The 16,612-nt window shown below is 45.7% G+C and overlaps 1 protein-coding gene across 1 annotated transcript; it reads left to right on the top strand.

Annotated features, from left to right (window-relative positions):
* Window positions 1-364: 364 nt before the first annotated feature.
* LOC104618359 (cystine/glutamate transporter-like) lies at window positions 365-15,795 on the top strand (the record flags this gene model as incomplete). The annotated part of the gene is made up of 4 exons (XM_010283933.1): window positions 365-641; window positions 3,565-3,691; window positions 7,803-7,918; window positions 15,670-15,795. Coding segments are annotated over exons 1-4 (646 nt in total), but the record flags the coding sequence as incomplete, so codon positions are not given.
* Window positions 15,796-16,612: the final 817 nt, after the last annotated feature.

A 16,612-nucleotide genomic window follows, 5' to 3' on the forward strand; every position in this document is an offset into this window, starting at 1 on the left:
CCAGAGGTTTCTCAAATGGCTGATGCAAACCTGGAGAATTTGCATCATCATTCAGCTGGAGTAACTTGGTATGACAAGAGCTTAAATACAAGTCCACGCGGAAGCTGAGCGGGTTTCCAAGGATAGGGCAGTACCCGCTCGCGGCGTGGAAGCGCAGGTGCTCCTGGGCAGCGCTCAGGGCGCAGTAAAGGCTCCCACACGCTTTGGGAGCTTTTTTTTTTTTTTTTTTTTTTTTTTTTTTTTTTTTTTTTTTTTTTTTTTTTTTTTTTTTTTTTTTTTTTTTTTTTTTTTTTTTTTTTTTTTTTTTTTTTTTTTTTTTTTTTTTTTTTTTTGCCTGCGCTCGCCGTGGGTGTGCTGGTGCAGCATGGTCAGGAAAGCTGCTGTGACCGCCGTCTCTAACAGCAGCTACTCGCAGGGGCAAGCGAATGGCAGGTTGCCCTCTGTGGACGGCGGACAGCCAGCCCCGGAGGGGAAAGTTGTGCTGAAGAAGAAAGTGACACTTTTGAGGGGGATATCCATCATAATCGGCACTATCATTGGAGCGGGCATCTTCATCTCTCCCAAAGGCATCCTGAAGAACACGGGCAGCGTGGGCATGTCCTTGACCGTCTGGACAGCGTGTGGTATCCTCTCGCTCTTCGGTAAGTCCCTTCAAAGTTCCTAATTGGTCCAGAGGGGCGGCTGGTGGATTATTACTCTTATTTGTCCGATTTTGCCATTGGATAGCAAGGCACAGCGTGGAGCTTGAGGACCAATAGGGCTTCAGAAGGTCTGTGCTGCGTGATAGGTTGCGTGGAGGGCGCAGAGGTACGCGACCCCTCGCCCCCCGCCCCGGCGCCCGGGGGGTAAAGATCGGAAGTGTAAATTACTGTTTCTTACGGTTCCCTAAAGGAACGGGAGAAGTCAATGTCCATTGTATGCCATGCGACGTGCTGCACGCATAATGGTTTTTCTTCTGGCTGTGAGAGGTAGTTTACGGTCTGCTCGCAAGGCTCCCGGCAGCCGGGGACGCGGGTCACTCCGCTCGAACGCCGGTGAAATGTTTAGACAGCTCGACTTAGTTCCCTCGGGGCTAGAGCAAGTTGTGAGAGGAGTAACTCCCACTGGATGTGAGCTGTGTCGGCACGAAGGGGAGCAAAATTAATAACGCTAATAACCTCTCTCCCCAGCCTTGTACTGCCGCTCCTCGCTTTATTCCCCGCTCCCGCCGCCGCTTTGAAAGATCGCGCCGCGAGGAACAGCGAGACGGAAACAAAACCGTAACGAGAGTTTTATTCCTAGCCTGCCTGTCGTGACAGTTTTTGCTAATTTTGTGTATTTTTTGAAGAGGACTGAATCCTGAGGAGTGCCGGCGTGTGTGTTCTGCACACAAAGCCCCCATTCAGAGTGGAAAACCCCACCCTGGCCTCTGCGGGACGGAGGGACCATTGACCTACTTAACGAGTTAATCTCAAAGAAGCCGGAGAACTAACATGAGCGTTGGCTGTATTTAAAACAGAAACGACTTGTTTTCTGGCAGGAGGTAAAGAGGACAAACATGGGCTAACACGTGTCTGCTCAGTAGGTGGAACACGCGGCTGCCACCCCGCGTAAATTGGCTCCGAGCTTAAAAGAACCACGGGCTGCTTACGGCGAAGCCCACCCAAGCCGAGCGGCCCGTGCAGGCAAGTTAGGGCCTGTTTTGGCCAAATGTTAAAGGTATCGGTGCGGCATAATCTGTCGTACAAAGGTGGACGTCCTGCCTGTAACCAAAACTCCCCTATACAGACCTCAAATACAATTTTTAGCCCTGTCAGAAGACCTTGGTATTTAGATATAGTCAAAAACGGATTTGCTTAAGCATTGCATTTTTGGCTTTAACTTTAATGGTAGTAATTTTCAGGCTGTGAAGTCAAGTCAGTACAGAAAAAAAAAAAAACCAAAACCCCTCTTTTATCAGACAGATTTTCTAGGTGGCTTTCCAGATCTCAAGATGTGAAGAACTGTGTCTTTTGGCTCAGCAAAAGATACTATCTCTTTCTCTGAATGGAGCTGTTAGTTATTGTTTTCATATTTTTTAATGCCATGGGTATTTCTAATTCCCTGCATGACTTTAATGTAAAATCACATGCAAAGACTACTTAAGGTCTTGCTGAGGCCGTGTGTACAACATGTATGGAAATACAACTTCATTTCATCCTGAATCTCAACGGGCTGGCAAGAGAAAACCCATCAAAAGCCTTTTTTTTTTTTTTTTTTTAACGTGGCTATAAAAATTCCTTTAAGTACCTTTTCAGGTAGGCTGAAGAATTGCAGATAAAAGCTGCCGCGTTTGCGCAAAGCCGCAAACAAAGCAAATGGACGAGGATGGAATTTATCATAACGTGGTACAGCTTTAATGGGCTCGTACACGTTACGCGGTTTTGACAACTGTAGTTTTCATCTTAACGCGCCGCAACATAAAAGCGCGCGGGGAACGGAGCCCAAAGGGGTTCACATATGTCACTGATCTTAACTGTATGCGGTGCGGCGTTTACGGGCTTCGTTGCCGTTTTCCTCTGGCTTCTCAGACCCTCCTAAAAGGGCTGCCGACGTTCATTGGACGTGGTCGGCCTCTACGGATGCGGTCCCCCCCGTGGAGCTGAGAACCCCCGGGCTTTGCGACGGGGTGACGGCTGGTCACACAGCCGCGGCAGATGGTGCACGGGCGAGGAAGGCTGCGTGCCGGTCCTCATCGACGCGGCCCGCCGCTGCCCGCTCCGTAGAGCTGCTGCTTGCTGGGAATTGCCGCTAGCGCTCGCTCCGAAGGGGCCTGGACCGCTTCTGCGCGAGCCTGGCCCCCCTCATGCAGCAACGGGATGACGATTTGGGGTTTGCTTTAGTCAATGTATAAATGCACCGAAGGATGAAATGAGCCTCCTGCTGGGAACACGTGAAGTTGTATTTAAGGCAACGCAGAAACGAACTGAGCTTCCATTGCATTAGTAGTACCCAACAACGCTGTGCCAGTGTTGAAAAGCCGGGGCTAAACCGTCCCCCGAATTTTGTATGTAAGATGTTGGGAGTACTGTTGAGGAAAACTCTTAATCTGCGATTCCCGCTTCCGCATTTTGGCTGGTCGGCTGCTTCGCCCGTGGCTGAGGAGGGGGAATACTCTTTTCAAGCTTTCCCTCAGAGGCCGAGGCAGGCACCTCTCAGGCTGAAAAGGGGTGATCGCCATTTGATAACAAGCAAATGTGTCAGAAGGCTTTCGCTTGGCCGTGCAGTCAGGCTGGCTGGGGAGCCGGGGCAGCTGGTGTGACACAGCGTTTTGTTGTCCCTCTTCGCGAGATAAGGATGAGTAATGAAGCGTCTTGACCGCAAATAGTTTGTTCGGTGGCTTACACGTAAATGTAGCCGGGTATATGTACAGTTTGGTTAACCCCAGGTCTAGCTGAATGAATCAAAATGTAGAAAATTGCTTGAAAAAATGATTAAAATATATCAAAAGTAGTTGTGATACCACAGCAGCTCCATTGTGGAGCATATAAATGTTTTGAAAGGTATTTTTGGATATCTCGTGATGCCACAGTTTGATTCTTATAGGTGCCCTCTGCTATGCTGAACTAGGAACATGCATTAAGAAATCCGGTGGTCACTACACCTATATCCTGGAAGCTTTTGGCCCATTACCTGCTTTTGTGAGAGTCTGGGTCGAACTACTCATCATTCGGTAAGTGCGTTGTGGCTTTTCTGTGTGTCTTTTCTGATGGCAATACACTTTTTAGTCATAAAGAAGTCTCCAATACGTGATTGGCAAAACAAATCAAATATGTCTTGATCAATGAGCCGTGTTCTTTCAGTATGGTCGCTTCAGATAATTTAACAATGTTATTTTGCTCGTAATCGTTGAAACATTCAAGCCAACATATGTGCATATATGGGGGGGGGGGGGGAACTAGTGGGGGGCGGGGAGGAACTCCTTCTGAGAAAACTGCCTGCTACACAAATTCTGCTACTTGCTTTAAAGTTGGTAAGCTTACCGTATCCATTAATGTCACTAATAATGCTAATAGCCATGCTTGTATATAGTATAGTGGAAGAGGGAAGTCACCTTTACGTTTTTCTCAGTCTTGGTACTAGCTTTTGGAGCAGTTGCTGTTGCCTGTGTTATGGGAATAACTCTCGGTGAAGCCATTGCCCGGTAGTTTTGAGATTTGGGGACACCATGTATTCTTTATATGTCAGTTCAGGTCCCCATTTTTTGTTTTTCTGGGGTGTTGGAAGAGCTTAACTCTTGATCACTATGAAAAGTACTAACTGGCCAAATAAAGCAACATTAAGTCCTTACATATTTAAAATGTCCAAAGTATTGTGTTGGCATGTAAGCCTGTGTGACTTGGGCAGCCCTTGACACTGTATAGGTGAATTACAATATGAAGATGCCGAATCGTATCCAATACATTTTCATGCTGTAAATGGATCTTTGTATTAAACTCAAATGTGGCCCTCTGAAGTTGTTGTTGTTGTTTTACAATATTGCTGAGGCTGGAGAGCTTGTTACACGTAGAAGAGGGCAACTCACTTCCTGCCTCAGGCTAGTTAACACTCCTTTCCCCTCTCTTCCGCAATCAACAAATTAGTCACAAAAACACAAGCCTCCTTTCAGATCACAACCATGTTTACCTAATATTGACAAGTTCTAGCACAGACTGTTAAGTTTAAAAGCACTGACAGTGCTGTGTCATTATGAATCCGTAAATCCTTATCTTGTTTCCGGAGGAAATCATTGTGTCTGTCAGATGGTCCCTTACACCCTCCACACCCATACGTAACCTTTGAATTAACTGCATAGTTTCCATCAAATGTGATGAAAGAGCAGATGTCTTAACCGTATTAACTTTTTGCCAAAAAGGCAAGGCAGACAGAGGAAACAGACTTGGGCTTTCGCTGTGAGAAACACCGTGCTGTAAGTGTAGCTTTATTATTGCACATCACAGCATCAACAAAAGAGAGTAGTGTTAGAAATCCCCTCTTAGACTGCACCTTACTAGGCAGGGGGGCCTTATTAAGCTAGGCGCAACTACCCACAAGAAACCAGGCTTCGTAAATTCCTCTCCTCACAAAATTATTTTTTTTTACATGTGACAGCGTCCCAGAAGTGTCATGAAAACACTCTTAGTCATCGTGATCTGCCCCACACCCAAAAAATAATCATCTTGCATGGGAAGGAACGTCAGTGGGTTCTTTAATCATCAAATCTGAGAGGCAGCAAGGGAGGCATACTTGTTATAACTTGCGATGATCAGAGCAGCGCTGCCGAAACTCCGTGTAGAGTTTTATATCCGACTCCTGCGTCAGTAAACTAATTGGCTGCTGCTATCAAAGAAGTTGTATGTATCTCGTGTTCTTTTTTCAGTAGACAAAGTTGCACGCACGCTTCTCAGCTAAGCCATTTTTTCCTCTGAAAAATTGCAGGATTATCACACCCAAGGGCTGGCGGAGCAGCCGCAACCAAAACAAACATTTCCTGCTCTCGTATATCTTTTCAGCCGCTATTTTACAGTCTAGGACACACTTAAACTCTACCCACATACTGATTAAACCACGCCAGCATCACCTGCTGTTTAGACGTACCTCACGCCGCGCCGTTCCTCATCCCGTATAAGTAGGAGCTTTATTTTCTCCCCAAAAGTCAGGTTACATAAAAAAAATTAAAAAAAAAACAAAACCAAAAGCTAGTTTTCAAACAAGTGAAGAGGACTGTGAGAATGCATTGTCTGTGGTGCTTAACTATGGTGGTTGCTAAACGCAGGTGGGGTGAGAGTACGCTGCCAAGCGAGTGACTCACGTGTGGGGTGTGCTGGGGCACCTGCTCCTTTCCGGGTGGCCTTTCGTGCTCCTCACCCTTCACTGGAAGCCGCTAACGCGCTTTCTGTCCCCTGTCCCCCCCTGGGCACACCCCCCAGGTTGGGGGGCAGCCAGTCTGCCTCTAGGATTGCAGTCAAAAGGAATTGACTGCCGTCAGTTCCCCATTCCTTCACCTCCCGCCTCCGTTGACTGACGACACTGCCAGCAGCATCTCCCCCAAACGTGGGAACAGGAGAGAGACAGCTGTTTGTAGGAGCTATAACTTAGGAGCTGTGTTTTAAAACAAAAGTATGGTGTGGGTAGCGGTGACTGCCTCTTTAAAAAGGCCTTTCTTAAAATGAGAGGGGAAAAATCCAAAACTTAGAAAAAGGAGCCAGGACTGAGGAAAAAAGTCTGGGAAAGCGCCAAAGATCTGATCTTTCATCTGATCTAGGACGCTTCAAACCGCTTTTGGCAGGCTTCAGTGTTTAAAAAACGGAAGCCTGGTGATCTTCTTATGTAAATTAGAAATAGTGCACCGAGGGCAAGTCAGTAAATGTCTGTGGAAATCCAGCGCAGAGGACGTTCGGTCCTTGCGCGAAGGCAAAAGTGGCAAAGCCAACTGCTGGCCAGCGAAAGGAACAGTCCTCGTGCCGGGGGGACAGACAAGCAGCGGCCCTCGCTTGTCCACGCCGAAACTTCCCGAGGAAGATACTTCTGTCCTTCGCTGCTCTGCAGTTTGGTCCAACGCGACGTGTGACATTTTGGTTGAGTCATAACGCTGAGAAAGTGGGTTTTGTTTCAAGGGTGAAACTCTCTGGTGGAAAATTCCTGTATCATTCGGTGGAGGGGAATAACTTCTCTGCAGAAGTTTGTATAATGTTCCGTAGCCTTTTTAGCTTTTTTTAATTTATATATTTTCATTACGTATATTTATAAATAGTGTAAAGAATATATATTACTTACAGATTTTTATTAAGATTCCGTAAGGTAAGGCATTATTTTGTTAAATTCTGTAGATTTTTTTCCCAAGAAATTTGCAGGGACTCTTGTTTAACTCAAAAAAAATCCTCTGAGGCAGAATCATATGCCCTTTTGTCCTTACTGTGTGTGAGGGTGCAGTGAAGCACGGACGCCACCAGTTGCCCTAAGAAGGGTGAAAGTGTCCTCCCAAACCAAATGTGAAGAGACCACTGGAACTGTAATACGCAGACAGTGTCTGATCCGAGGCACAGGGTAATTTTCTGTTAATGTGTGTCAGAGCAAAGGCTTCTGGCAAGCATTTAGCTTCTCTCAAAGAAAGAGGCTGTATGAATACTATAAGTATTTCAGATTCGTAAATGCAACAACTGCACGCCTGCCTTTCTTCCCATTTCTCTGTTTCACGCGAGGTACTTTGAGGACTTTTGCTCTCACTTGCAGTGCTAGGATCAAGGAACACGTTGTTTGTGTTTTTAGGAAATCCCATTTTCATTCATTTTTTGCAGCATCTCAGATTTTAATAACAGTCTTGGGTAGGTTTTGGATACTTAGTAAAGCAGAATTCTCAGCTTGATTGAAAGGAATTTGCTTGTCTCTGAGGGCTGAGGTATACCTGGCCACTAAAATTCAGCCCTCGACAACTTCTACTCGGGGTTTTGCCCATGTAATCGAGTTCTGTCCATGTTCGCTTCAAGCGAATGAATGAAGATTTCTATGGATACCTTCCCTTTCCGCTTACGGCTGCTTCACGACGTGGAAGGTGTAAGGGCGATCCTGGTGAGAAGTGTTGCTGTCAAGATCGGAACCGCTGGGCAAAGCTAAACTGCTCGTGGTTTCCTGCTGCATTCAGAAATCATGGTACCTGGCGGCATAGTTACAAGCAGGCACCAAAATTAAGTATGGCTCACGGTTCTGTGGTAGTAAAGTTACAGCATGATCCCATAAGAATATTATCTATGTATGTACTGCATATTAATGTTGTGATTTTGTCGTTGTTGCTGTTTTCACTCTAGCCCTGCTGCCACAGCAGTGATATCGTTGGCGTTTGGACGTTACATTTTGGAACCTTTCTTTATGCAGTGTGAAATCCCAGAACTTGCGATTAAACTTATCACAGCTGTTGGCATCAGTAAGTATCCAATTTTAGGTTTCAGGGAAGGATAAAGATGATGTAAATGGGGGGGGAAAAAAAAAAAAGAGGTAATCACACACCGAACAGGTAGTTGTTTGATGTGAATCATTACAAAATGACTGCATCCAATGCCAAGGGCATCAGCGTGACTTTACGCCTGGGTATGTGGGTTTGTGAACATATGCAGTAGTAAAAAGAATAGCAGACTTTATTAATGGCAGGGAAAATCTATTGCCAAGGCTGATTCCGTTGCCACTTGAATTAATGGCAGAACTCTCATTACTTTTGTGGAAGCAATTTCAGTCCCTAAGAGATGGTGATCCAGTGCCAGAGATATGGAAGAATGATTACCTGATTTTAAGTGCTTTGCTCTACCTCTGTTTCAGGAGGCAATCGAGTGCCAAGTATGATGCCATGAAGAAATGTAGTTCTCTTGAGCGGAGCACAGGCAACATGAGATCATCGTCCCTAGTCCCACTCTGTCCTCCATAGCAATAAAACTTAGCGAGGCACTTGCGGTTCAGGAAGCAGGAACCCAGCTGATGGCTTCGGGAGCAGGGCCCACAGCGTGGTGAAAATGCACCTCCGTTACCAGCAGCTTGTCCTGCTCTTGCCGACTTCACAGTCGGTGTAAAAGGGACCACTTAAGGCTACGGAGAACCAGTAATTGCCGGTGGGAGGAGGGAGGCTGCCCTGAGCCCGGGAGCTTTACAGTGTACCTGGGCTGGTGTGGGAGGCTTGGAGCCTGGTGCCAGAACGGGACGCTGGAGCCGTGTGCCTGCAGGGCTAGAGGCTTGCTTCCAGTTCTGTCTGGTCACCGGTGATGATGCTCCGTGCATGCGTGCGCCCACGTTCGCGTTCAGCTGTGCTGGGAGGAGAGCGCAGAGCAGACCTGCGTAATTACTAACAGATTGTTCCTTTCAGTTTGGTCAGTGCGCGTATCAGAAACAAAAGGGCTGGAAAAAGGACTTAAGACACGCAAAATGATCAAAGGCACATAGGAGACCCCTTCGGTGTTGCACAATAAGAGGTTCAGATGACTTTTTCTTTCTTTGGGGTAGGGAGTTCAATTGACATTGAAATTTCCAGTCTCCAGGTTACTGTGGCTTCTTGTAGGAACTCTCTTGGTAAGAGTTCCCTTCTGCCAGGAGTATTAAAAAAATCAGCATGTGACCGCATTTCTTTCTAACTTAATTATGCACAAACTATAGGTTTCACAGGAATAATTGAATTAAGGGCTTGAATTTTGAGGTCAATGACTTTTTATAGCTACATCTGTCTAAAATATTTCGGTGCAAGATAAGGGTGAAACAGATGTTCAGTAACTTCAAGGTCACCGAGACAGAAGGAATGTTAAGCGAGGACTCCAACAAAGCATTTTTTTAAGTGCATGTGATTCAAGCACAATAAGCGAACAATTTGAAATAGGTTTTAATTGCTTTTAATTTAATTGAAAATCCGTGTGATAAGCCGGGGCTTCGCAAAGTAATTAAGCGAAGAAGTAAGATTGCAAGGGGGCAGGAGGTGGAGTTACGCTGAAGTAATTGCAGCCTGAAGGGAGAGAGTTCACAGCAGACCGCTCCTACGGCGAGCGCGGGTCTGTACGGCGCAGGTAAGATGGGCACCGTTTCACCGAAAGAAGGGATTCTTGTCGAAAGCTTGTAATGGTGAACGGGACAATGCTGAGGGACCCAGTGACGTGTCAGGCTGAGGCGTTACTCTTTGCAGTGCGCTCTACGGTGGAGTTTCATTTGTGGTAGGTTTTGAACACATGTTACAATCGGGGATCCCCGAACCGTATGGTAAGAATTAGGTGTTGTGGTAGTTGTGATGGGTGTTGTGTACGGTGCGTGTAGGCAGAGTGATAGGTAATGCGAAGATGGTGTTGTGCTGAACAGACACATCTGAGCCCTGAAGATCTTATAATCAAATTTTACAGTGCCAAAGGTAATTTTGGCTGCCACTAAAAATTTTAAGTTAATTAGAAAGTGCCCTGAGGTGCCTTTTGTCTTCTCATCCACTTCTGGTCCCTTCTCCCTCCTGTGCCTGATGACAGAGCGCTCGCCACGTATCTGACACTATTGCGCGAGGGGGAAGGTACTGGGAAGCACCATTAAACTCTGTCCTTGGGTAAGACTTTGTTCCGTAGTTTTACGTTGTTGCTTCCGATCCTACTAGAAAGGGCAGGAAGAGATTTTGAAAAATCGCCAGGTGCTCCCCAGCCCCCAAACACAATCAATGTGTCTAACCAATTTCTGACAGATATTTGTCTAAACTGGTCTTAAAACCTCCACTGCAGGAGGTTCTAAAGCCTCGCCTAATACTGTAGCCCACTCCTTCTCTGTCCTTATCACTAGGCAGCTTTTCTCATATTTTTTTCTCACCTAAACTTCCTTTCCTGCAATTTAAGCCTATTATTAAAAGGCTGCCCGAGATGGAGCAACCAGGATTATGATGGGGAGCGGCAAATACTGTTGCTCCTCTACCAGCTGCAAACAAATACTTCTCGTAGAGGGGCTACAGCCCATCCTGCTCCCCACCGTTCCACCACGGGGCCTCCGCAGTGAGAAAGGAACGATGGTGCTGCAGAGAAGATGCAGATCAGATGAGAGCTCAAACGCAACTACTGGAGATGGTGACCTTTGAAAAAAACCCTCATTCTTGGTTTATTATTTACAGGAAAAACGTATGTGCTGGGCACAAAATTCCCCTCAAAATCACCTCTGTTCTGAGCAATTTGGAACAATCTGTAGAAGCAAATTTTCTGTTCCACAATATGGTGCTTTCTTTTTTTTTAAATTTTTTTTTTTTTTTTAAATAAAAACAATCAGCCAAAAGGTCCAAACATTTCAGTGGCTCAGTAGAGAGAAGGATGCTTGTGTAGAGGTTCTCTTCAGATACCCCAGCTTTCTGAACCTCTGAAGCAAAGGTTGCCTGTTTTTTTTCAAAATTAGAAATCACTTTAATTCCGTTAGTATTTCTAAAGTCAATCTCCATGAGGAGAAAAACCTAGGCAAATACAGATTTGCATACCTCTGTGTGTCAGTCTGCTGTAAACTTTTTCTAAACTCAGTCAATTTATCTGGATCTGGGAGAAAAGCAGACATCTCAAAGATACCTAATGATTACAATTTTTATGAAAATAAGTGGTCAGGTAGAGGAGAGAAAACCTGAATGTGCCCCAGCATGGGGAAGGACAGCTGAAGGATATGCAAACAGGAGACAAGGCCTTTCAAATGTCAACTTTTCTTGAGTTGGACACAATAGCCCCAGGACACAAAGCAGAAGGGATGCCGTCCGCCTATTGTTCTGATGCTGAAGACTGTCTTTTTCAGAGAAAGGGTTAAAAATTAATTTCTCTCTTTCAGTGAAAACTGGTAGACCCCTCTTGCTTCTTCCAATGAGAAACATCCTATCACCATAGGCATGGCGATAGTGCAAAAAAAACCCCATGTTCATATATTGCTGTATTTGTATCTTTTACTTCTTCTCCCAACGGTAAGCTTAAATATATCTGTAACAAAAAGGGATAGGTTATATTTTTCGAAGGTATTGAACCGTATTATCGATATGTAACCTGAATAGATACGCAATCTTAACCGAGCCTGTTCTAATCTTTTAACTTGGCCTCCATATCAGAAAGCAGATAAACAGGTTTCAGCTATTAAAAACTGTGAGACTGAAAGCAGGTTACCAACTCACACGTGTTTTTAATGTTTTTACATTGATTCATGAGTATTTTGGGCATTTTACACCACGATAATATATAATTACCCCCTTTTTCTGGAGGTCTGCCAAAACCCCCTCAAATACCCCAAAAGATGGCTTGTTAGAGGCAGTATTATGCTTGAAAACTGAGATCAGCTGTACAGATCCATCAGTGCTTGCTGGCAAATACTGTAGCCCAAAGGTTTATTGGCATAAATTTGGTGTGTATGTGAGTCTATAGGTAGTTGCATTCCACCCCCGCTCCCATCATGGCAGATGCCACAGATGTTGCTCTCTTCCCCCTGACAGTTTTCAGACAAGCAGTTTAAGACATCTCTTGACTTGCAGGAAGAGCAAAAGCTGCTCTGATGGGTGCTTTTGTGCCTCCTGTGACTTTGTTTTAACGCATGCAGTAGAACCTGCAAATCGAGGGTATTTTTTCCTTCGTGGGCATGCCTTGACCCTAAAAGCCTGACAAGTTAGGGGAGCGCAGTTTCCGTGGTTTCCCACTGAGGCCAGGCTACGTATACTCTTGAAAAGCAGGCCAGGATGTAATGCTTACTGCAGCTTCTCCCACCGGATTTTGTTATCCGTCTATAGCTGTGGCGGTGTGAAGGAAAGAGATTGTGAAAAGCAACATGACCAGTGTTGCCATTGTGTTTGATTGTTCATGAACCCCATTTTGATCTCCCTCCGTACTCCCCTCGGTTAGGATTCGTCTCGCCTTTAGTTAGGTGTTTAGTTTAAGGCAATTGTCCATGCTCCCCGTAGAGTTAGTGGAGAAGGAGACACTTCCTGAAGGCAACTCATCTCATCTGAGATAGGCATCTGAAAGAGATACTATTCATCCTCTGTAGGCAACTGTCTTGTCTCTTCATTGAGGATGTAAGCTGCACTAGATGCCTGACTTCTAGTTGGCAAAGTTAGAGATGAGTCCTCCTTTCGCTGTCCTTTTGTCTGGGGAGTTGCTGCTTCCTTCTGGTCTTTGCTCTGATCCGGTATCAAAGCATCTGCAATCAGTTCTGTGAAGTATCTCCATCAGGCCCCATTCATAGAAGAGAGGTGTTGAATAATGACTATAGTCCCAACAGATAATTTCATTCTTGAATCCTGGCGCAGTTGTCGTGTTCTTTTCCTTCTCTTCAGCAGCTTTCTTCATGACTCCTCCGTTGCCTTTCACTATCCAGTTGCTAACACAACCGGTACGGTGCCGATACGTGACGGCGGTATAAGCCCCACAGCCCTATATGTCTTTCATGCACATAGAACTGCTAAGACTACCTAAAAGAAGATTGTAAATCCTTATAGCCTATTAGGTCCAATAAAATGAAATCCCAGAAAATACCAAATTGGTCTCCAACCTTCTAAGAACTTAAGTCTCAGCCCTGCAACCTGAACCACTATGTTTGTGCAGTCGTCCAGCTCCGCAAGGGACTTGCCCTTTTAGAGGACCATCAAAACTAACGGCACGTGCACTGCCCTGACTGCAGGTGTAGCGTCCCTTCAGCTTCCCGATTAAACGAAGGTCCTTGCAGTGTCTGTTTTGCTTTTGCTGTTGGATTAGAAAGCCTTCGATGAAGCAGTTGGCTGGCTTGAACCCCCAGCTGGGGCTGGGGAATGTTTTAACGCAGCTTGCTCACGAGCAGGCTGTCTTCATGAAAATACCAGCCTGCATTTTCCTCTCTCAAGCCAGTGTAGCTCTTCCAGAGATTTGGGGCTCGTGGCTGGGCAGCAAGGGGGGTTATGTGTTTCCGTGTGAGCTGCTGTTAGTGTTCGTAGTAGTTTGTCATCCAGGCGCGTTCTCACGCGGGTATCAGGAAGGTGAACCCGATGCATTAGACAACCTCGAGGAGGGCTCTCTGCAGGGAGGATGCTCATGTTACCTGTTCTGACCTGTGTCAGGTAACGGATTGCTGCGGTCAGCTTGAACTCTGAATAAGCTGGATGTCAAATCGCAGATATTTCCTTACTCATAAAACTCTTCCTTGGCATTTTCCTGTGGCCTGGTCCCTGCCTGGTTTTCGTCTTCCGGGAAGGAAAAGCACGATATCCTGAACTTTCTAGGAAATCTGAAATAAGCCAGCGTTTGTTTATGGCACTGGGTTTTCTTTATAACTTAAACACTGTTGGTCAAATGAATATTTTAAATATATTTTTCTTAACTTACAGTTGTTAACCTTGCTGGTAATCAAGCCCTAGGAAAAGAGGGGGAGCCTCAATCGGTGCTAATGTTCAGCAGCAACCTAAAGGGATCTTTCAACATTTAAATAAGTGACGATAAGTGAGGGTAGTATTGGGACAATAGAGTAATAAATCAGGCCCCTGGGGTTTTCTGTTTCCTGACAAGGATAGGTATACACGGAAGTAGTAAAGCAAAAAAATAAGTATTTGGATCTCAAGGGATACTTTGCAGAAGTCCGAGTGATTTCCTTGTGACTTAGAAAAGAATGCCTCAGTTCTGAAATATGGTGAAATGCAAAACTGGAAAAATATTTTGACCTTTAAGATCTTCTTTTGGTTAAAAATTCACAATAGGTGACGTTGTGAGTTTATGCTGACTTTGGTAAATTGTTCATTTGAGATTGGGGCCCTATCTTTCCCAAATTAAGATTCCAGGAAATGGGTTGTTTTTTTGTTTTTTTTTCCTGGAATTCTTATTTTATTAAAAGTATCTAAGAAATACATTGGAATCCAGATTACTTGGAATTTTGTCCCTTTTCCATTAAACCAAATCTACTTTTGGTTTAAACTGAGAAGAATTCTTTACGATATATTTTTGGCCTCGCCTGTGAACAGAATCTGTATAAAAGACTTGGAATAAATCAGTCGGTTTTGCTGCCAGAAAGCTTGTACCGTGCCAGATTTACAACGCTAGCTCATACAGACTAGCTCGCAGACTCTGGCAGGAGACAGCAACTTGCATTTTTATGCATCCCAAGATGTGTGATATGGCTGATGATATGGGCAAACTGGTGCTCTTGAGAGAGTTTGAAGTAGGGGAGGACCGTGAGGAGGAGCTAATTCGTTGGCTCCATACGACGGCAAGAAAGAGAAGAGGAGTGAGCAGGCTTGTTTGACAACGTTCGCCTTTCCCTGCAGCAGAGGGGGAAAGGGACTTCTTATCTAGTGAAATGTCTCACGTTTTCCATTTCTTAGGTAATTTTTTTTTTTTTATCTACACTCCTGTATTGATTCTGTTTTGCCAGGGTAACTGTTTAAATGAGTTATCATTTGAGTGCCAGTGTCTTATTCTAAGACCTACTGCCCTCCTGTCGGCCAGTGCTGTAGTAAGGCCAGAAGATGCCCTCCCTGACCCAGAAGGAGAAGCGAGCCGAGCAGGCAGCACCTAAAATCCCTTCTCACTTAACTCTCTACGTGTTGGTGAGGTGTGGACCTAGGCTTTGTTTTCGAGAAGTAAAAGGTCTTTATTTCTTAACCAATTCCTAACAAGGATGGGCACCTTACTTGCACCCTGGCCCTCCTGCATCTCTGCTGGTACGGCAGTGAGGGAGGAGAAAGAGTGGAAAAGAGGAGCAGGGTTGAATAAGGTAGTGAGTGACAAATTTATGCGGGACCTCAATAGGGTTGAGAAAGTTTAATATGATTATTAATTGTCATTGTTTTCTGGAAATGCAAGTCTCTGCTCAAACTGGCACCGATACAGAAATCTGGAGTGACAAGGGTTGGGCAACTGATTTGTTTCATCCAAGGCAGGGTCCTGCCGGCCCATTTTCTACCAACAGCTACCAACCCTGGGTGAATGAAGCTGGTATTTGGTGCGGAGGGAGCAGGGCAGGGAACGGAGAGACGGGTGAGCCGCGCAGCGGGTCAAACAGAGGGGCTCAGCTCCAGCACTTCCTGCGGCGTCTGGGAGGGCAACGTGGGAAGTGGGTGGGCAACAACTGGGTAAGGTTATCGGGGTGTATTTCCTTTGATGCATCAGGATCTATTTCGTGTGTGGCCTCTCTGCTGGCAAAGAGTTTTGCGGCGGTTTCAGCGGGACGAGTATTTCTTTCTGACTTTTCTTTTTCCCTTTGCAGCGCTGGTGATGGTCCTGAATAGCACAAGTGTCAGCTGGAGTGCCCGCATTCAGATTTTCCTTACCTTTTGCAAGCTTGTAGCAATTCTGATAATTATAGTCCCTGGAGTTATCCAGCTAATTAAAGGTATGAAATGAAAAGTAAATGCTTTTAAAGTGCTTTTATCTTTACCCTCTCCAGTCTTTCCTCACCTGCCTCCACCAAATAATGCTTATAGCAGCAAAATCTCTTAATTAGTCTGCGCTTGTTTAGCTGGAGCTCTGTACTGTCATGCGGTTGATTAGAAGTGGAACTACACTGGGAAGGACTGGTGTTTCCTTCAGCATGCCAATGAGTCTATTCAGATCAGACTCTGTTTTCAAATGAGCAACGGGATTGCTCTTCTCTGTAACTTGCCTCTGCTGTGAACTCGGTGAAAGGGGCAGGGTGGATTTTAAGGAGCGAGGGGCGTACGCCTCCCCAGAGCACGCGCCTGGTCCGGGCAGAATATGTCTCCTTTAACTGGGCTCGTGCCCAGTCCTGCTCGGTACTGGGTATGTGCTGGCGGAGGCGGCTCGGAACTGGGGAATATATGGAAGAAACGGTATCGTGGATGCTGTTCTACCACTTCGGTGGCGTAAATCGTGAAGTTAAAGGTGCTGTACTGGCAAGAGAAACTGTAGTTAGCGATTGCTTTCACGGGCTTCCTGCCTGCAAGCGTTGGATGCTCACGCTGCACACATGCTTTCCTTCTTCCAAGTGAAACACTGAAGCATACAGCTGCAGGCAACTGCCTGGGGCTAGCCCGAGCCCAGGAAAAGAAAGCAGGAGGTTTTGGAGGGCCAGAATTACTCTACAGACTTTACCAATGCTGCTGCACAGGCAAGGAGCCCGAAAACACCCAGCCTTGGCTCTCCGGCGGTCGTGTGGGGAACGCCGTGCCGGCAGCGGGACTCCTTTTCAC

The sequence above is a fragment of the Phaethon lepturus genome, unplaced genomic scaffold (genome assembly GCF_000687285.1).
Source record: "Phaethon lepturus isolate BGI_N335 unplaced genomic scaffold, ASM68728v1 scaffold16943, whole genome shotgun sequence".
Taxonomy (NCBI): Eukaryota; Metazoa; Chordata; class Aves; order Phaethontiformes; family Phaethontidae; genus Phaethon; species Phaethon lepturus.